At 34.7% G+C, this 22,811-nt stretch overlaps 1 protein-coding gene across 1 annotated transcript; it reads right to left on the bottom strand.

Moving 5' to 3' along the window:
- Positions 1-270: 270 nt before the first annotated feature.
- Positions 271-21,515, bottom strand: LOC149479021 (fatty acid synthase-like). Its single transcript, XM_089708807.1, has 39 exons — positions 21,387-21,515; positions 20,776-20,968; positions 19,758-19,878; positions 19,226-19,429; positions 18,614-18,730; positions 17,472-17,650; positions 17,069-17,211; positions 16,509-16,712; positions 16,142-16,328; positions 15,788-15,950; positions 15,183-15,352; positions 14,234-14,385; positions 13,794-13,977; positions 13,002-13,150; positions 12,249-12,430; positions 10,707-10,826; positions 10,268-10,377; positions 9,972-10,162; positions 8,853-9,016; positions 8,284-8,529; positions 7,925-8,042; positions 7,603-7,845; positions 7,006-7,422; positions 6,742-6,891; positions 6,335-6,447; positions 5,983-6,133; positions 5,544-5,715; positions 5,268-5,380; positions 4,965-5,129; positions 4,627-4,799; positions 4,224-4,373; positions 3,837-4,043; positions 3,546-3,654; positions 3,095-3,233; positions 2,863-3,013; positions 2,508-2,655; positions 1,891-2,064; positions 1,057-1,156; positions 271-860 (listed from the first exon to the last, which is right to left on the bottom strand). Exons 1-39 carry the CDS (start codon positions 21,513-21,515, stop codon positions 271-273), a joined length of 6,891 nt encoding a protein of 2,296 aa, XP_089564933.1.
- Positions 21,516-22,811: the final 1,296 nt, after the last annotated feature.

Below are 22,811 nucleotides of genomic sequence, written 5' to 3'. Positions count from 1 at the left end.
CACAAACTCACAAATTCATAAACTGTATTATCTTTCAATACTGTTTATTTATAGAACTATAGATAATATTTAATTGTCGCATCTTAAACGTGAGCTTAACACCATAGGGCAAGGACTTTCATTAACTCTGTAGCATATTTTTTATTTTTGGAAAAATAAAACAAAGTATAAACTCAACAACTCTTAATTTTTATTCACATCACCTATGTAAAATTTATAAATAAAAAGCTTCTTATTATATTATATTTGCATCTTGTTTATTGTATAATTTTAAATCATTGTAGTCGCATCCAAATCTAGAGCATAGGTTTCGCAAAGATTCTTCTGTTCAAAAGCTTTCAAGATACCTTCCTCGAGATGTCTATTGACAATTGCAGCACATCTTATATCTTGAGTGGCGTACCCTAGTGGAGCATCTAATTCATATTCAATAATTGGCTGTTCAGAATACTTTGATAGGGAATCCTTTTCAACCATCGATTGGAATTTATCAGAGATATCCATTTTAGGCCTCATTAAGATAAGTTTCGATTTCAGTTTTTTAGGCTCAACCACATAGTTCCGAACATGAACGATGCGGGAGTATGCAGATTCAATTAGTTCTTTAGTGTATTCAGCTGAATGTTCCACTTTTCCTAAGAGACTACGAGCACAAATATTCAATTTTTCTTGCCAAGTCGTTGCTTTTTGGAACGTGTTCTCGAACATGTCTGTTTTGTTTTCAGTGATCAGCGTCATCATGTGCCTGCATATTCCTTCTTGTAACGCATTTTCATCTTTGTATTCAATTAGTTGTGTTTCAAACTGTGCTTGAATTTCATTTGGTAAACCACCCAGACAAAACACAACACCGGTTAGACCTAAAAGTAAATTATACATTTTAGTAAAATTATTTTTCTTATTCCCTTAATCATACTTTTCATAGATGCTATAATGAATAAGTACCTAATAACTAATAAGTATACTTTTTTATTCGAATATTATCTAATTTTAATTATTAATTGTAATAATTGATCATTGTTGCTCTTCGATTTCATTATTTCATTTAAATCTTACCATGCTTTTCCAAAATAGCAGCCATCTCTAAAGCAACGATCGCACCAGATTCGAAGCCAAGAAGATAGAATTTCTTCAGTTCGGTCAATTGCAAGAAGCTCTGAAATAATATTAAAATTAGATTAAACATCTTATAATCCATCTATCAATGTCACAAAACCTGATATGTATAAGCAGAGAATACATGATAGTAGCTAAACGCTACAGAACGGACACTCTCCGCCTTCCGCCAAAATTAAACTTACCCCACCCCGCGCGATCGTGATTAAAATGGGCCACATTTTTCTGCAAGGACGATAATGAACGAAGATTGACAACATTAATCAAATTGACTAAAAATAATTTTATTATTTTGGATTTGTGATTATCGTTTTTCGTAGAAAATGGTTAGATATTGTGCTGTTTACGGATGTATTTCATCAGAAAAACGCGAATTTTTTTTACGCTAGTCACAAATGTGCCAACCATAAAGTGTTAACACACACATTTGCAGTCTCTACACTGTCAAAACGATAATTTTTATGTATTAGTATGGAGTGTCCGGGGTGTGGTATAAGTATAATTTACGGAACAATAATGTTTGAATTTACGAATTAAAGACTAGCGTTTTTGTGTCAATATGTGTTGTTCTTAGTTCTTAATGCGCCCTCTTCACAATGACCAGCGTAGATGCAATCACGATAATGTGTGTGTGAAAGGGCATAAATGTCTACGATCGGCCGTCATTGTAGATTATCACCGTAATGGTGACAAACATTGACGATCATTTGTTGGGCCAATGCTGTCCATTGTAACGAGGGCCTATAAGATTTATTTATAGTGAATTATACGTACGTCAGTGAACCGCTGCGCCATTGTGCGAAGGTCTTCGGGGTATCTGATTGGTGGTTGCAGCGCAAGCGCGGGCAACTTGAGTCGCTCGCACAGCACGGAGAAACGCGCGTGGTTCCCCTCTACTCCTGGCACCATGCACAGGAACACTTGGCTGGCGTTGAACTCGTTGTGAGCCTGTTATCATACAATTTAACAAAATATATTTTGACTGACCGGTTGGCTTAGTTGGTAGTGACCCTGCCTTCCAAGCCAGAGCATTTGTGTGATGAACATAGATGTTTGATCTGTGTCTGGGTGTTAATTATCTATATAAGTATTTATTTATAATTATATATGTATGTTTATCAGCCATCTGGTTTCCATAACACAAGCGAAAGCTTAGTATGGTATCAGATCGTGCCGTGTGTGAAAATTGCACTGAAATATTTATATGGTCCGTTAGTGTTGATAATGACATGAAACCGACAACATTGCTCAAGCATCACACCATAAACCGTCTGTAATAGCATAGGCCCACGACGACGAGTGTTAATAAGAACAACAGCTTTAATAATAATTTCGTTTGCGTGCGTTGCATTATTGAGAAATTGGGCTATTACCACACTTGAATTTCTTACCATAGCTGAACTGTTTGTTAAGGTTGACAAGAAAGTAATTTCTGTTGTAGCCAAAAGTTCGTCTCGATCCACGGATGAGTAAAACGTGGCCAAGCCTTTTGGTTGTTCAAAATCTTTTTCAACTACCGATTCTTGTATTTCACGTAATCTGTAAAAAATATTTTTGTTAGAAAATATAAAATTAATTTTGTTAGAACAAAGTTGCAACTAACATCGGTATTGAAGTTTATTTCTAGCTTTGTATTGAAGCATGTCTGTTTGTTACATCAAAAGTTACACGATACGATAATATTGATGGGTAATTATACAGATAATTAGTCAAAATACTAGTCTGGCATAAACTTGTATAACTTACTGTTGAACGGTTAGATTCAAAATTGTATCCTTCTCAAACCATGTGTCATACTGGTCTCTTAAATAAGCTTGCAGCAATAATGCTTTCTCTGGCTCAACTTGTAACTGTTGTAAGGTTGTATCGTCATTAACTACTTCTGGCAATTTTATTTCTAAAATATGACAAAGATTTAGACCACCACTCAATATAGAAAAATATATTATATTATTAATATCAGATTCTTGGGTCATACCTGCCAATGTACTAATTTCTTGAAGTAAATGTGTACTAGGAGAAGAAATGTGCGCTATGGTGGTAGCTTTTTCGGATAATATTGCTCTTTCAATAGTATCGATGATATTATTAGTTGACAGCGACTGTCCATTGTCATTCTGAAAAATATTATGTTTATATAATAGAGTACCTATAAGTCTATTTTTAATAAACCATCAACTTAAAATTAATCCATTTGTCGATTGGTATTGCAAACTAATACATAGCCTAAGTACATAGCTACTTCTATAATTGTAAATTGGTTTGCCAGTGTTTTAAGAACAAATACGCTCTTTTATGAAGGTTCCAGTGTCGTAGTTATTCGGGAACACCGCAGGATCATTGCAGAGGTCTACCGTACGTCGAAAGAAGTGAAGCTCTTTTTTCAAATAGCTTATCATCTAATACTATTAATACGTATGTATGAATACCTGATTAAGTAACGGAATCTTGATAAAAGTGGCTGGCAGATTACAATTACGTCTCATTAAACAAATTTTTTCTCCAGTCATATGATTTTCATTGATCACAGCGAAGTATCTGAAACATAATATTTATGAATGGATAACGCTAACAGAAAGATGAAATTATTACAATTAAATTGGTAAAGAAAATTCATGTCCTATAATTTCTATAGTATCTAGAAACGTTTATTGCTTAAGATGTTGACGTTGATTCGTATTCAATCCTCTGTCACGTTAGCATCATGTATTGGTACTCACTTTAATTTGGAATCGACCTTCCTCGCCTTAGCATCCAAATTAGCCAAACTAGAAACAACATTTTCCGAATTGCTGTTATTCGTGATAATTGCGAAAATGCCCTCAACTTCATTTGCAAGATTATCGACTAATGCATTGAAACTTTTATTCTTCTCCCACACACTCTCTATAGTGAGTTCAATTTGAACATCTAATTTTTCCCATGCTCTGAAAACATACAAGTTAAATGAAATTTTGGTTTACATCGAAAGCAAAGATGTTTTGCGTAAAGAAAAATAATTTAAAAAATAAAAACCATCGGATTTGATTGATGTGAAACTTCGATAGACGTACGTAAAACCGATTTCTGGCATGGCGACGCATGCCGTTTTTATATATTACACTTACCTTATTTTATGTACCAAACTGTTTGAATTCTTTGAGCAAATCAGTTGTACCTTCCTCACTCCTTTTTCAATAAGGCGTTCAATGAGACGAATTGCCAGGACCTCGTTATCGGAAATAACGATGTGATAATTGTTCGATGAACTGCTTATTCTGTAATATTAAAATTACAAATTGTAACTAAATACACAGATTAAAATAGTAATCGCGCAATAACGATATAGTCTGGAAAAGTCAGAATATTACAATACTTTCTTGAGCTGCGTCAGCAGGCGCACGTAGCCGCGCGCTATGCTATTTACTATTGGTAAATGTTAAAAATATGTAATGACGATTTGAAAGTGTTTCTAAAAGAAGTCTATTGAATAAATAAATGTTTGAGTTTAAGTTTGAGTTTACAACTAACCTAGTCTCGGTATTGGGTATGTTCTGGTTCATGTCGATGAGGAGGCGGCCGCGGTGGCGGCTGGCGGCGAGCAGGCGGAACGCGCGCGCCGCGTCGCTCGGCGCGAACGTGAGCCGCGTCAGCGGGCGCACGTAGCCGCGCGCTATGCCCTCGCTGATCAGCACTTGGAGGCGCTAAATAAAATTTTGTTACGAGACAATATACCTCAGACTGTGAGACAAGAGGTGAAAACAATTTTAACATTTCATTTCATAATGCACGAATTCTGTATCGAATTTGAAAGAAGAAAAAAACATTCTTAATTTATTTCAATACCTTGTTTTAGACTAAAAACTTACTTTCATATCACTTTCGTTGTTGTATTTAAAGATGGACGAGATGTCGACGGTAGCAAATGATCTACCTTTTGTCATATTGTACATTCCGTATGAGAAGTCTTCATTAGTTTGAACCATTCCTGTGTCTATGACAATACCAGACGCTGCACAACATTTGATAGAAATCTTAAATAAAAATAAAGAAAAGGTTAAAATACATTTTTTTATTTCAAATACAATTACTGATAATATAGATTTTTAGTCTTGTTAAACGCTTGGGATCGTTATCATGAGATTAAAATTTAGCATAAAATTTCTGCTTACATTTTTGAGTTCTCCTTTGACGCAGTTAAGGGTAATGTCACATCCATAGCCTTGAGTGCGCGATAAAACCATATCTCCAAATGTAACATCTCTAGAGTTGCCGATGTGGTCATCTGTAAAATTGTACCTCTTTTTAAGCATATAAAAAAATCTCGATTTGCACGTAGATTCATTACCAAATCAAGAAAAAATATAAAAAATCAAATATAATGTTGTGAGTAAACAAACATTTCTCGAAAAACAGTTGGACGGATGTCTGAAGAATTGAAAAGTTACCTTTCAGTTTTGGGAACAGCCTCTTCAAAAAGTGTTTCTTGCTTTTATCGCTAACGGTAGTAAACACTTCGCAATTATAAGTGAGGCAAATAGATATAGCAGCTTGGCCTAAAGCGCCAGTACCACCGTGGATCAAAACATTCATTCCCGGGACCAGTTTTTGCTTGATAGCCTTAAAGAAATAAATAATTTTTATAATTAAGACTGACTGACAAATTGTTATTTCTCATAAAAATGCCAAAATATTGTACGGCAGATAAGAATAGAGATAGGGGATAGGGAAATTCAATCCAATTTTATTTTTGAATATATTATTAAAATAAAAAAATTGTCAGAAAATATGTGGCGGCAAGAAAACCACATCCATCTGAAATTTTACCAAACATTCATGTCTGGATTATGTATATGAAATAGTATAAAGAACACACAAATAACTCACCAGACAATAAAATGCTTGAGCATACGCTAGAGGAACAGTTGCTGCGTCTTCCAAATTCCATGTTTCTGGAACCGGCCACAGAAGATTTAGGTTTGCCTTCACTCTTATTCTGATAGCTCCACCCTCTATTAACCCCATTACGCGTACACCTCTGGACGAAATATGAATAGTTAATACACACTGTTTACATTTCTATATAACTGAAATTTATTACAGGTATTTTTTAAATCGATATAACTTCATCATCAACTGATCGACGTAAAACACCACTAGTACTATATAATATATTACTTGCTCTGTGGCTACTATTATTATTGTTGTCTTTATTAGGGATCCTTTTAATTTAACTTACTTATCTGTTACACCACTGAAGTCCATTCCGTAACAATTCTTCTTTACATTTGCATAACTAACTTCACCTGATGCCCTCTTGATATCAATATCATTAATACCAGCATAATGTACCTTTGAAAAGCGATATAATATTTCTTTCATTACTATTTCTGCTTTAAAAAAAAGACGGGTTGCACTCCGGGAGTGCCGGCAGAAGTGAAAACTTGATTATTAACGTTCAGCATGTTTGATATTTTGGAATGGTATCCGTCTTACGCATGGAATATAAGGGCTAAAAAAAAATCCGTCTTACGCTTTTTCGATCAGGCCACGTGTCCTGACGCGAGTTTAAGATTTTATACCCAACGCCGCTAAAGAAGTTTTCACTTCAAAAATTATATTTTAAAGAATATTATCAAAACTTACGTTTACATTAATTCCGGCACCCGTCGGTTCAGGTGCTTCAACCCACTCTAGTGAATTTATGTCTCCTATTTGTGCACTTTGCAGCATCACGTTATTATTTGCTTCGGGTAACTCGTTTATTGGTAAATAATATAGGCCACCCCATTCACCCTGAAAACATAGAATATAAAAGTTATTTTATACAATTATAAGAGCGAACTTAAACAATCAACCTTTGGCTTTAAAACCATTTGCGTTAGGTACTGCTACTATTAAATAACTTACGTGATTGAGCATAACTTTAGCTAAATTACACTTCGGGAATTCTTCAGTGCCCTTCAGTTCATCATTGATCACTATCACGTTAACAGAGCGTCCAGTCTTGCGTATGTTTTCTGCTGCATTATCCAAGTTCGATATAGTTGGATATGACGCTATCAGAAGGATCCTTTGCTGGACTGGCAGCATGTTAATAGTAGAGTACAGATGTTCTACATCCGATTCCCTTTCAAGTGTGTAAACACTCGTTCCAGCAGTATCAGTTGCTTTTGGATTCCATTGAAATAATTGGATGTATTGATTTCCAATGTCATAATTACAAATGACGGTAAATAGGGGTGATATTTGCTTGATGGGTTTGATAAATTCCTTATTGATGATGAATGTATTCGGTAGTAATTTTTTACCCAATGCAGCACGTAGCTGTAAAACGTTAAAGGAGTTTAATTTGTGTTCTTAATAATTTGAGAGTTTGTTATTGCAAATTATGTTAAATATTGAACTGTTTATAAAATATGTTCATATAATATTGTCGCTTCTTTATTTTGTCCGTGATCTTATTAAGGATTAATAAAAAATTATAAATTTGAAATATAATATAACCTTCTCGTTTGAATATAAATCGTTCACGAAGATAACATCAATGTTGTCCAAATCTTCAGGCATATTTTCTTCTTGTAATACGGAATATTTAGACTTGAGTTTTGGAATGTCTTCTATGATTTTGTCAACACCACTGAACTTCGATTTACAAGTAACTTCGTCAACACATTCAAGCACGGATATTTTTTCTTTATTAATGTTCTCATTAATGATTTGAAGATAAATGTAAAGCGCCGTTGTTTCCTAAAAATGTGTAGATTAATAATTGTATACAAAAATAAGAAAATGTAAATAATATGATAAAAGATGTACAAGAACTTACATCAGTTCGATCATTTGGGAAATGGGGTACAAACTGCAATGCTTTTAAAGACATGCTATTATTTTTCAAAACAGACAATTCGCGGAATTTGACGTTTTCTACGATCACTCCTCCGCATCTGAAAAAATAATTAAATTTAATATTATAACGTTACTGTACAAAATACAATGAATAATATATTAATTAAACAATAATTATTCTCATTAATAACCATTTTAAATTAAAATTATATAATTCTATCCGGCATATTCTGTACAAATTGCTACCCTAACCGGTGCTAAATATTATTATTACGACAATCGAAAAGCGCTTCTTTTAGAAGTTAAGTTGAGTGAATAAATGTTTGAATTTAAACCAACCTTGTGTAATCAAATGTGTCCATATAAGCAGCTTTTAAGACATCAACCCCATCGCTTTCGATTTTATGTTTTTCAATATCAATGGTTAACCGTCTTATGTAATCTGGATACAAAATTTCATCACCAGATTGGCGTAATATATTAAGTTGTATCAATCCATCAATAAAAGCAATCCAATTATTTTGCCACGTCACATCAGCTTCATTGAGTCTATCGTTACATCCTTGCAGAGATTGGAATTCACCACTGAAAATAATTAAAGGATGTACCTTCATAAGAATGATTGTTGCATTTTGCTTTTATAACTCAAACTTGGCTTTTATGAGCAAGCAGAAATCATCATCTTTTACAGCCTATAATTGTTCGCTACTGGACATTGGTCTCTTCTATGGCACGCCATTGAGTCTGGTCTTAGGTTCGCTGTCGCGAATTCTGACCAGCAACCCTATGAATTTCACCACTTCACGTGTAGCAAATATAAATGGCCCAGTATAAAAGAACGACATACTTCGACATACTTAAATTGAACTCCATATTTGAATTTTTGATGATAAAATAAATAAACCAACCTATAGATATAACCACGGGCGTAGAGCAATTTGTAGATGTCGTCAGATTTTAGTGTTATCGTATCTTCATGTTTAATTGGGAACCCTAAGAGACGATTGATGTCATTGCTCTTTTCACTTAAAGATATCGTTCCTTTAGCTACTATAATATCGTCATTTGCTACCTGTGGATAATCGCTTTATTAATTTATTTATATTACTACATATTACATTATTTATATTACACTAATGAAAGATACTGACGGTATAAACATAAAGGTTATAGACTACAGGCCCATGTTGAAAAAATTATGGGTCATTTGACCCACCACCTGACCTATCTAGAATGATATAAGAGCATAAAATAATAAGATTCAGCACTATGACGTCACTCGTAAGCTGTCCACCTGAGTGCAGATGAGAATTCGAAAGTTCAGGTAGAGATTTTCTCCCCTTGTCTCCATGATTTTTGTACGGCGTTGCGGAATAATGGCTTAAAAGCAGTATAGAAATAGTATGACACAGATGCCGTACAAAAATGGTGGTCCACAAAGTCGGAATTTATTTTTATTTTTCGACAGTTGCCGGGGTAAATTTGGTCATTTGATTTTGTACGGCATCTGTGTCATACTATTTCTATACTACTTTTAATCAATTATTCCGCAACGCCGTACAAAAATCATGGAGACAAGGGGAGAAAATCTCTACCTGAACCTTCGAATTCTCATCTGCACTCAGGTGGACAGCTTACAAGTGACATCATAGTGCTGAATTTTATTATTTTATGCTCTTATATCGTTCTAGATAGGTCACCTGGTGGGTCAAATGACCCATAATTTTTTCAACACGGGCCTGTAGTCTATTACGAATGTACCTGACATTGTAAAAAATCTCTGAATAATGAAATCTCTTATAATCTTATAATTATAAAATTTCGTGTTCTTCCTCTTTTCAACGTAAAAAATGAATGAACTGATTTCTTAAAAATCTAATTATTATTTCTTTAATTAGTGTTAATGTATTAAGTACACATTTTTACGGACCTGACAACAAAGACATTCAGAATTTTAAATTATAAATTCAATTATTAATTGCTTGAACATTACTTAAATTAGATATTTCTTAAGAGTTATGCTTTACCTCAAAAACTCCACTTCCTCGATGGAGACTGACGCTAAGTTTCAAGGGTCGTTTATCGTGCAGTCTCGGTTGGACAAAAAGATGGACGTCTTTGAATTGTACGGAGACACCCTTTCTCTTGTTATTGAGACTCATAGCGAATGTGTCCCATACTGCCATAAGAACGGCGGAGTATGGATATACGTTCTTTCCTATAAGATATCATTCATAATATGATTAACAGACAAGATTCATAATATCTAAGAATTTTGTTTTAGATCATATTATTTTATTTTATTCTTTTTTTCAAAATTTACCTTTAACAACGTGTCCTCGTAAAAAATTGTGTTCATCGTCATGTAGAGATAAAGTAAAGTTGCATGCAGCAGCTGTCTTAATCGAGGCTGCTATGTACACAGGTACTGCCCTGTTAAGGTAGAGTAGCACATCAATCATTTAATATTTAGTTTTAAAGCTTTTGTTTATAACTTTGCTTTCTAAATGAGACATTTTTTTAAAGAATAGAAAAATTCGATCCCGATTCGAACCCGCAACTTTTTCCAACCCGGGGCAACGCCTAGTCTCTCAGCTACTCGTGATCTCGTCTTAGCAATGGAATTTATTCTTCGCTTTCGGTTTTTTGTGCATTTGTCATTCATGACAATAGAGTATGATCCTGTTTGTGTCATATTTTTACATACTAAAAATTTGTAAAAACTGTAACAGTTACTGTTAGTTTTTTTAATTATTGCTTACCATTTCTCACTGTGTTCCCATTCAATCAAATGTCCCAACATGGGGGTGCCAGTGGATACCGGGAACTCCACTTTAGGGTATAATGCTTGAATCTTTGGATTGTATCCTTTCATGTACAATCTGTAAAAAAAGCCAAAGATACAGAAACGTACAGACAAATTTTATGTTAATATTACTTTGCAAATTCAAACTTTAGTTAATGCAAACACTGTTTATTTCTATTGTTTCATTATTTCCAAAATATTCCAATATTTAGAGATATAATCAACCCGTTGTTGGCAACACATGTTGAAATGTTCTCGTCCGGGGAGCGACAACTTTAAAACAAAGTTTCTAGCAACATAGTTTATCAACAGCTATTGTCCAGCAAATCACTACATAGTATAGTACATAGTATAAAACAAAGTCGCTTTCTCTGTCCCTATGTCCCTTTGTATGCTTAAATCTTTGAAACTACGCAACGGATTTTGATGCGGTTTTTTTTTAATAGATAGAGTGATTCAAGAGGAAGGTTTATATGTATAATAACATCCATTAAATAGTAGAGAAGTACTGTTATTTTTGAGGTTTCTAATGTGATGTCGTAAATAATTACATTTTTTACGCTTACATTGCAAACGCAGGCTGAACCCTACGAGTTTTATCAAAATAATGTACTAAATATTGTACACATTGAAAAGGTCTACAGAAAAGTCCGTGATGGTATATGTCTATCTCTTATGAATAACCCACAATAACTTTTTTTTGTCATTTACTTTTTACTTTTTTTTGTCATCAGCCAGCAAATCAAATATAAACTGCCTACAAAGAACACAGAGTGATATCTGCTGCTCCATGGTACGCCCGCAATACGCAAATCGCTTTACAACTAAATACAAAGATCGTTTGACATCCCATCCAAACCCACTATCACACATACTCCTACAGCCTAAAGCTATACAAAGACTGAAGAGAGCCGACGTGCTAATTAAGACGAACTAAGGCACTGGCCTTAGCTTCGCCCAATCGTCCACACATTTCAACCGATCTGCTTACAGTTTTTCTGACTGATTGCAGATATGTAACATCAAAAAAAAAAAATATTTTTTACGACAAATAATGGCTAATTTTCGAAGCGATTTTAACCAATACAGCATTAATCCTTAACCAATTAAATACCTTGAATACATTGTTCATTTAATATAGATCTATATGGCCCTTTACACCGTATGATTTAAGTGAATATTTTCGAAGATATTACAGATTTAAAAATTGCGGAACGTAGCGTTTGCGGCGGTACCGGCCGGCCGCCCGGCTATATATTTTATCCCCGTTCGAAGCCGGAGCGGGCCGCTATGTTTTTATATACAACGTTCACAGTTTTTCTGTAGTGTATTTAGTATCAGCATTGCACCCGTGCGAAGCCGGGGTGGGTCGCTAGTATGTAATATAGGCATAAAATGTGCATTCTCAGTGACGATGCTATTTCGAGTTAGTAATATTTAACCAATAAGATTGTGAATAAAGTTCTCAGTACTCCAAATAATAAAAACCAGTACTAACTTGCCAATAGCATCAAGCATAAACGCCGCATTGTCCTTATGCCCACGGTTGGTCAGCGGGATGTTGACGCAGCTTGTGAGGGACCGCTTGAGGATCGCCTGCAGCAGCCCGTGCGGCGCCACCTCGACCAGCACCGCGTTGGCTGGGATCAGCGCTGATGTTTCTTCGAATAGCACTGGCTTCTGTTAATGATATGATAACCTTCTATATTTAACTGCAAAACGATTTGGTTTGAATCCATTCAGAACATAAGATATAGATAGATAGACCAACAAAATATTTCACGTAATTCTACTATATATTATACTATATATTATTATTCTACTGTATATATTCTATCATAGTCATTAGAGACCGAAAAAAATAATCTTAACTTCCATGCGCTATTTATTATAAATAGTTCTAGATTTTAAAATAAATCTCTGCGAATTGAAAATAATTTCATTAGTTTTTCAAACGAACACAGAAACAACGAACAAAATAGGAACATAGTCGTGTTTGGCCACAGTAAATATTATGTGGTTTTGTTAAGTAATTTTTTAAGCTATTGCATAGCTTCTATTGCGGGCCTTGAGCGCGGGGACCGAATCCAGAAATTTAGTAACGAAAAACCTCACGCTCCCCACTCCGACGGGCGCGGAGGTGTGGCTTGAACTTTGAAGGCATAGCATACAATAGCTTTACCGCGGCAGTCCCCGAGTGCCACACGTCTTTTTTGTTTCTTTTTATATTTCATTTAATACAAATACTAACAAGTAAGTTGTTGGTGTGATATTCAGCTGAAGAATATTTGGCTACCGGCGAGTCCCATTTGTCTTGTGGTATAGAGGTGGATACCCAGCGGTTAGAGCGAGCCACAGGCGTCTTAATAACTTCCTTTAGGCATTTCAATAGACCAGGACCTATAAACATACGAATTATATTAATGCAATAGAAGTAGAGCACATTAAATTTAATTTACGTGTGTAAAAAGTTTATTACTACTTATTTTTCACGTTAAGTGACCATTAGTTTTATACGTTAAATATAAATGTTTGTATTTGCCTGGTAGTATACCAAAAGGCAAGATTTGTATTTACGTCTTTCGGCATATCACATGGCACAACTATCTGTAAGATATACCTAGTTATCGATTTTTCTCTACTCCTTTTTGAGTCTCTAGATTCACCACTCTCAGACACTCTCCGTAGCTTTTTGTTAAGAGTTTCTAATAACATTGATATGATTAATTGATCACAATGATCGACCATGTCTTAAAATGTGAAAAAAGCAGTGAATACTATATTATTATAAGGGCTGATTTTTCAATCCTTGGTTAAAACTTATTCATCCAATAACGTATTAAACTACCATTTCAAAAGTGTATTCTAATTGTCCGTATAAGACAGTTTACAGATGACATTCTAAAATATTCGTGTAATAAATACTTTATTGGACGGATAAATTTTAACCAAGGATTGAAAAATCGGCCCTTAATAAAATAAAATGAAACGTCAAAGTATTTCATGTTCAGTTAATTAATTTAAGTTAAAATTAAATTCTTACCTGCTTCTGCAATATATCTTGAGTGGTAAGCTATGTTGGAACAAGGCACTTCTTTAGCGAATATACCCTTTGCAGTGAGAGATTGAACAAACTCCTGCATAATTTCGGCTGGTCCAGATATTGTAGCGGACTCAGAACTATTGTGGCACGCGATTTCGATTTCTGGAGGGCACATCTTGACAACCTGAACCATTAAAACGCATTTTATTAAAATTATTAAGCATAAAATTGAAACAGCAAAGTTGAAATATGCCCAAATAAATACCATACAAATTTAATCGTCGACGCAGTATATCATAATCTACATTCTCTTGTATTGGTAGTCTAAGAGCACAATTTTCTTCCAGATTTTTATTGTTTCTGATTATTTTCGAATACAGCAAACGATTTTTTAATAAACCCATGTACGTCAGCCAAATATTAGCACGTAAAATGTATACCTTTGAATAACCTAAACCAACAGCCGCCATAGATCCCTTAATAAACGGTGTCTGTACAGACACGAGCCCGCGGCTGTACGCGGAGAGGATCATCTCTTCCGCTGTGAGGCAACCGTCTGCGTACGCGCATCCCAGCTCGCCTACACTATGACCTAGAAAATTAAATTGTCTACATTTAATAAACTACTAAATTACGATACGCCAAACGCCTCAGCGTCGAGAGTAAAAAATAAATAAATAAAGTAAAAAAATGGATAATATATATTTATGTTCTAAGAAAAATGTTGTAATTCAGTAAAGACTGTTTGAATCAATAAGAGAGTTAAATTAATCAACATACAAGATGGCATAAATATAGGTAACTAGATTTCCGCCCGCGGCTTCGCCCGCGTTTTCAAAGGAAAACCCGCATAGTTCCCGTTCCCGTGGGATTTCCGGGATAAAACCTATCCTATGTGTATGTTATTCTGATGTATAAGCTATATTGTGGTAAAGTTTCATTCAAATCCATTCAGTAGTTTTTACGTGAAAGAGTAACAAACATCCATACATCCATACATCCATTCTTACAAACTTTCGCCTTTATAATAGTATTAAGAATGGAATATCAAAAGAGTATAATAATGAACGAATGCGAATAAAAATTAAGTTTTCAGGATTTATTTCACTGTTACTATTTTGTACAACTACTTCTTTAAGTATACTAAACTAGCTTTCCGCCTGCGGCTTCGCCCGCGTTTTCAAAAAAAACCCGCATAGTTCCCGTTCCCGTGGGATTTCCGGGATAAAACCTAGCCTATGTCACTCAGAAATGATGTAGCTTTCCAACAGTGAAAGAATTTTTCAAATCTGCCAAGTAGTTTCGGAGCCTATTCAATTCATACAAACAAACAAACAAACAAAAAATCAAACCTTTCCTCTTTATAATATTTGTATAGATTAAAAATACCTATTATTTTGTCAGGAACAATTCCTAACGCCGTGAGAACATCTGTGAGACCGATTTGAACGGCGGCATTTCCGACGAAGGAATGCAGAATGTTCTCAAAGATTGCCTTGTCTGATGAAGTTATTATATTGATAAGGTCCACTCCTTTGGGCTTCAACACTTCGTGACAACTAAAAGCAAAAAAGTTTGGTAAAAATAATCTCAGAGTAGGGAAAATATAGAGACGTTCATCAATATTTTATCAATCTCTCTATTACCGTTAGAAACTCTTTTGTACCAGAAACTTGCAATTTGATAGGAATACTGAAGCATTAAGTGAAATACTAGACAAAAAAAAGACGGGTTGCACTCCGGGAGTGCCGGCAGAAGTGAAAACTTGATTATTAACGTTGAGCATGTTTGATATCCATCCGTCTTACGCTTTTTCGATCAGGTCACGTGTCCTGACGCGAGTTTAAGATTTTATACCCATTACAGAAAAAGTGCTAACGCCGCTAAAGAAGTTTTCACTTCAAAAACACAAAAAATTATCCAACACTGACCTGTGACCATGTTTACAATACTGTAATCGCTTTTGAAAAATAATAAGTATGACAAATACACACCGTTGTATAGCCTTAGCAAAGACAGGTATGCGCATGAGTTCGGCTCCCATCCCGGGCCACTGCGAACCCATCCCGCTGTACACGAACCATAGCGGGTTCGTAACATCGTCGAAATAGTCTGCCTTTTCTGTTACAGTGATAGTTTCATTGTTTTCATTGGTATCTAGAAAACAAGAAAAAGTTTTATACAATGACGGTTGAAGATACTATCTTCAACTTTCGTAAGCGCAAATGCTTAAGGTTCAATCATTTTCGCTTTATTTGATTTGAACTCATAATCTTCCTTTTGAATTCTTGAGTTTTTACTGTCTACCACAATATATAAACGTTATTTCTTATTAAAAAAATACATACCGAGAATAACATATCCTCTTCCCATATGTCCAGAAATTTTATTCTGGTGAATGCTATGAAGGAGTGTTATTTCTTCAGGGTCAACGGGACGGGACTTCAAGTCATTTAATATCTTCTCCACTGAAGATTGTTGCCTTCCAGATATCGTGACTAAATGAGGTATGTTAGATTTGTATCTGTTCAGATCCTAGAAAGGTCACACACATCACACTTTTTCATCAATCCTACATTGTAGTCTCAATATGTTATGCATGGTTGATTCAGTTTTATTCAGTGACTAATACTAATACTTACTGAATAAATGAGTCACTATCAATTAATGGGGAGGTAAAAAAACGTGAAAGAAAATTTTAGCTAGTAAATATACCTTTGGTTTGTAATGGCCCTTAAGAAGAACATGAGCGTTAACACCAGTGACGGATAAGTTGTTGATAGCAGTGTATCCACGACCGAAAGGCTGGTGGTCGGTCACAAAGCGCATGACTCCCTTCTGTATTCCTTCTACGTCGTCTCTCAGATTGTCACAGTGGAGGTTTGATGCTAGTAGTCCTGTCTCGTAACCAAGGAGCACCTAATACATTATTCTACATTATAAAATAAAATAAATTAGCCTTTATTGCTGTTACTTTTCTTAAGTATTACTTGCCAATTTTTTAAAAACTAAGTTAATTCTACTTATTCTAATTTTTATTTACACTATCGGCAACAGGATGTTTATAAGGAACAGCTTGTCTGTCGACAAAGACTTCCTCTAAAGAACTCCATGTATTTCTGTCTTTTGCTAAGCGGGTCCTATTCGGGTTAAAAACACCGCGACTCTCTATTCTACTTTACTAACATATTATTTATGACTAGATTGTGGATAGTAAATAAATATTCCTCAAATTCTTGAACTTTCATAAGCAATAGTCCAAAAAATAAGATAACCTTAGTAATAGCAGATACACCAGATGCTGCTTCACCGTATCCAATGTTAGACATCACGCTTCCAACATAAAGAGGATTAGTTCTGTTCTTGCAGAATACTCTATCGATTGCTTCTAATTCAGTTTTATCTGCTTCCGGTGTCGCTGTTTAGGAAAGTTTATCAAATAAATATTTAATATTAATAGTATAAATAGTATAATATTGGCCAAAGTAGACTGATTTTTTATTGTCACGATATTAATTTATTTGTGTAAATTTATAACGTAATTATCATAATCAGTCACAAACTAGTAGAAGAGTTATTGTGAAAGAAAGAAATAAATTGAACATTAAGCTATAGAAACAAAAAAATAACAGAAAAATCTAAAATGATAATAGATAAAATAAATATGTTCCATCGTACCAGAACCAACAGCCTCCACATATTGAACTTCTTTCGGGTCAACCTGGGCTTCTTTATAGAACTGTTTCAAGTAGCCTTCCAACTTCTCTGGTTCCCGGTAGAAACCGTACCTGGGGCCGTTCTGTCCGATCACAAATCCAGAGAACTCAGATTTTACGTAGACTACTTCGGCGTAGATTCTACAGAGGAATAATTTTTGAATCAGTATAGTATCAGTAGAATATTTGATACGGTTCAGATAAAAATAGTCTTGTGTAGTTGACTGTTTTGCTTATAATTATCTAACACTAGGTGACAATCTTAAATGCAGGGTGTAATAGTTAAGTGTGCACAGGCGATTGTTCCGTAACTATTACAGATAACAAAAAACTTTAAACTGATATCGAAAGTACTTAACCTAATGAATAAAATGGCCATAATAAATTTTTAAAAATAAAACGAGAAATATTTAAAAAAATATCTTTAAACCCTCCCTTACATTTAGTATGAGATATGAATAGGTATTCCATGTTATATGTAATATGAAAGACTTTAGCTTTCTCTTTTTTTTCTGCTTTAATTACTTCGCAAATTTGAAGGGAAGTTCATTTAGAAACTGTAAATAGAGTATTGTATTGCGTCACGTCGAAAATCTGCTATGAATACAGAATATATGGGAAATCAATATATTATGGGAGCGTTTAATGTAAAGCCTTGTATCCACTTGAGCATGCTCAGGCGAATGAGCGGCTCATTTGGCCGAGCCGCTCAAGTGGAGACGCCTGAGCATGCTCGGGCCGCGCGTGCTCAGTCTTCTCCACTTGAGCGACTCGGTCAAATGAGCCGCTCATTCGCCTGAGCATGCTCAAGTGGAAACAAGGCTTAACACTTTTGGATATTTCTCGTTTTATTTAAAAAAAATTATTATGGCCATTTTACTCATTAGGTTATTTCGATATAAGTTTAAAGTTTTTTGATATCTGCAATAGTTTCGGAATAATCGCTTGTGCACACTTAACGATTACACCCTGTATAGTAGGATATTAAAAATTTTATAATAATGTAGCCAAGAAAGAAGAAGCCCCAAAATATTGTTACACTAAGTTTACATTAAACGAAGTAGGTTAGAGGTGAAAACGATGTGTGTATTGTTTTTAACTTACCTACGAGCCTCTTTCGCTTTCTGTAAGAATAACACATTGATAGCTTCAGATTTGGCGCATCCACACGCGTTCTTATCAAAAGATCTTGTCTTTCCGTCTCTATTCATCAGCATCACTCTTAAGAAAAAAAACCGTTTTAGAATTTTTAGATAACTTAAAATAGAGTAAAATGCTTATGTTTACTGCTGAAGAGTTTTTTGCTTGAAGGTGCTTCGCAGGAACATAAGATTCGAAGATTATTTGTGTGTTAGATTTTATCGGGCAAGGTAGGAAATAACATCATGACATAGAACACTAACTAGTATTCCACAAAGCAATAAATTCAAACAAAGCAGATAATAAATAAATATTTTCAGGACAATTTTCACACAGGGCACGATCTGATCCCATACTAAGCTTTCGCTTGTGTTATGGAAACCAGATGGCTGATAAACATACATATATAATTTTAAATTAATACTTATATATAGATAATTAACTCCTATACACAGAGCAAAAAACTATGTTCATCATTCAAATATTTGCCCTGGGTGGGAATCGAATCCACGACCTCTGGCTTAGAAGGCAGGGTCACTAACCAAGCCAACCGGTCAGTCAGATGTTATCTTATACCTTCTCAAATGCACAGCAGACTGTGGAAGCAAGCACAAACTAGTGCCTCCAACTAAAGCTGCATCCACATCCCCACGGTTCATCGCTTGATACGCCAGCTCTAGAGCAAGTACAGAGCTGCAGCAGGACTGGTCTATGGACATCGACGGACCCTTCGCATTCAGCCAGTAGGAGACCCGATTGGCAAACATACTTTTGCTGGATCTGTAAATAATTGTTTAATTTATGGATGATTTACTTGATGGAGTTAGTAATAATATTATTGGATTCCGTCGCAGGATCAGTAAAATATCAATTTAAACATACTTCAATACTGGACGAGAATGAATCAATCTTAATGGACAGGAAAATTCAATTATATTTGATAAAATAAACATTTTTAAAGTTAAATGCAGTGTGGGATAAAAATATAGATGTATCAATGAAGAAGATTAACAAAATATACCATTTTAAATATTTTCTAATGAGAAAATATAATGTTCTAATTAAAATTATTATTTTGTAATTCTCTTATGTAAAATGTTTAACGTACCCCATAATACCTAAACCAGTTGACGAATTGGCAATGTAGAGGACATATTTTTCCGTCTCTGACAAGCCTGATCCAACGTATACGCCAACTTTTTTGCCGCTTAGCTGATCGGAGTTCACACCTATAATTTATATGCAATAAATAAATAAGAACATTATTCGAGGCTGGATTCGAACCCTCGTCTTTCTGCCGCACCTCGTGATTGATTTTTTTCTATTCTTCAAAATTCTCATTTCCTGATCAAATAATTTAAAGCACGAATTAAACATTTGCTTGTCGATTGAAGTTTAAAATTATAAGACACACAATGTAGGATATGGTATTATGTATGTAGGATATATAAATATTAATTGATTGCATTACGACACTGACAATATTATTGTAACTCATACCTAAAATTTTCCATGTACATACATTGTTTTTGACGTGACAACGTCTTATAATTCGATAGAGCCGGTTGCACGCACGAAAAAACATGACTCATGCGGCGTTACCTCGCTCTGAGGCGTTCCATGTAATAAATAAGGCTTGAAGTGCAAGCGAGAGCGCGGGACGAGCGACAAAGAAGCACAATCGGACGTTGTCACGTTCAACTATCGTCAGTAAACCGACTTAATTACAGACAACCAATTTTTTTTTAACCTTTGAATAATATTAAAAACAATGACCCTGACTGATGTTTATTACAACGCTATTATCTATTCTGAATAAATGTTACAAAATATAACAATGTTGAGTTTATATAATTAACTAGCTGCGCCCCGCCGTTTTACCCGCATTGCTCGGCTCCTGTTGGTCTTAGCGTGATGATATAATATAGCCTATAGCCTTCCTCGATAAATGGGCTACACCGAACCATTCAACACCGAAATATTTTTTTTAAATCGGACCTGTTCCTGAGATTAGCGCGTTAAAACAAACTCTTCAGATTTTATAATATTAGTATAGTATAGATTCGTGACATTCGTTATAGTCCTTGTGAATCATAAGATTCTAAACACAGAAAGAACATACTAACCAGCATCATAAATAGCTTGAAATGCCTGTTCAAGCATTTTTCTAGACATGGAATCCATGGTATTGCCCAAACGGTAGTGGACCTTGAAGAACTGGGCATCGAATAAGGCCAATCCGGGCACTTTTCCAGTAAATTGCGCAACTTCAGGGTGGTCATACTTCCAGCGACAATCCTCAGATGTTACTGGATTTACCTTTAGAATTGATATTTGTAATTTAAATTATTAAGCTCGTAGTTACTGAGAACTTATTGATTCTATGAACCATCGCTAAAAAAATAATTGTGTCTCTATATTATGTAAAGATTAGTTCGAGTTGTTCTTTTTTATTATAATTTTAGATCATTTAGAATCTCTTAAAAAAAATTGACAATTCCAGATAAAACTCTGGTGTTTTTAGGTAAAACTTGCTAGCTATAATTAATTTTCATCATACGATATGTATTTTTTTATGAATTTTCTAATATAGAGTCCATAATAATATTATCTTTCCATAACAACCTAAAAACTTAATTCAGAGATTTTAGTTTTAAGATATTATAATTCAATAGGAAAATATGTACGCTTATGTTGTACGTTAAAAACATTATTTTATTAGAAAAAAGCTACGAACCTTATTATAGAGTATGTCACGGAAATCCTTCACATTTTGCGACTGCGGATAGAGTCCAGCCACCCCGCTGATAACGATGGCATTAGCCGATATTTCATCCGGAGAACCATTCTGAGGTTTGGGCGACATGTTTCTAGGCATAAAAGTTATAAATCGTATATATTTAAACAGTTTAAGAAGGTATTAAGAAGGTCTGAATGTGGATGGACGTAGAAAAAATGAAATTGTATTAAAATCCATTTCACCACTGTTCGTATCGTTAAAGGAAAATGTCGTGGGGAAAGAGCATGCCCAAAAATCATTTTCAATGACCCGATGGCCCATACTGGGCCAGCATGGTGAATGATGGCACAAGCATATGTAATTACTTTCTCAGAAGTATGAACAAATATTAGATGATGATGCAAAGGAACTAGTACAGAATAAGCTTGTTGAATAGGACTGAAATGATTTCACTGAAAAGTCCCTCAAAATGAACTTGGTACATGATGAGCGTAAAATAATGTTTTGTTTATCCTACTGCAGGAACTAGGTACTAACTAATTATATTATTATCTGGTCTCAAACTGAACATGTATTGTTATGATATAATCCTTTTCTTTTACATAGACGATGTATTTTAAAACTTAGAAGCACATCAAGCAAAAATAATCGAGATCGAGAAAGTAATGAAAGTATGATAACAGCAAAAATACCTTATCAAAATTATTTCACCCCGACACTCAAATAAGTATGCACTGTATCCTACTGGGAACTTTATTTTTATAGTCAATCCATTAAATAACAAATAATTTGAATTGATTATGCAAAAATAAAATCGATGTACAGTCAGAAGCATAAATATATTACCATTTGTGCAAGCTAGTGTCACATATTTATGCTTTTGTGAGGAATCAATTATATTTTACAATACAGAAATATAAAATTGTGTCAGATATTATTGCCTCCTAGGTGACGTCACATATTTATGCTTCGAGAGGTTGTCACAATTATTTGCTCTACATTTTCGTCATATAATTTTGATGCCACTTTATTATGCTGCCTAATAATGTCAGATATTTTTGCTGTATACGGGCAGACTGATATTATTGAATTTGTTCTAGTGACAGATATTTTTGCACATCGCCCCCTGGGCATATATTATTGCTCGTGACTGTACAACGATTACAAAAAATGGCGTGTTCCGTATATTAATATGCGGGGTTTTACACGGGTGACTGAAGTCGCACGATTTCTGCGTTGTCTAAGTGGCAATTCGACTAGGTCGCAAGTGACTAAAGCTGCCCCAAAGTTGGATAGCATCCGACTTTGGCCGCACGGCGACCGGCCGCATGCTTCTGGTGACTAAAATCTACCGTGTAAAACGATCAGTTGCAGGCAAGAAGCTTATATCTAATACACTAAGGATTAGGAGTGTGAAAGGGA

The sequence above is a fragment of the Colias philodice genome, chromosome 21 (genome assembly GCF_061535455.1).
Source record: "Colias philodice isolate Cphi_HAF_F1 chromosome 21, ilColPhil1 Martin Lab GWU primary, whole genome shotgun sequence".
Lineage (NCBI taxonomy): Eukaryota > Metazoa > Arthropoda > Insecta > Lepidoptera > Pieridae > Colias > Colias philodice.
The sequence above is the reverse complement of the archived record's forward strand: the minus strand, read 5'-3'. Positions and strand labels throughout refer to the sequence as shown.

Bases quoted from the DNA above. Each gene is read 5' to 3' on its own strand.
- LOC149479021 (XM_089708807.1), bottom strand. From the start codon at position 21,515: ATGTCGCCCAAACCTCAGAATGGTTCTCCGGATGAAATATCGGCTAAT. The intron at 10,827-12,248 runs GTTAGTACTGGT...CTTTTTTTACAG, and splicing joins ATGCTTGATGCTATTGGCAA to ATTGTACATGAAAGGATACA. The intron at 7,423-7,602 runs GTTATATTATAT...AACGTTTTACAG, and splicing joins ATTTATATTCAAACGAGAAG to CTACGTGCTGCATTGGGTAA.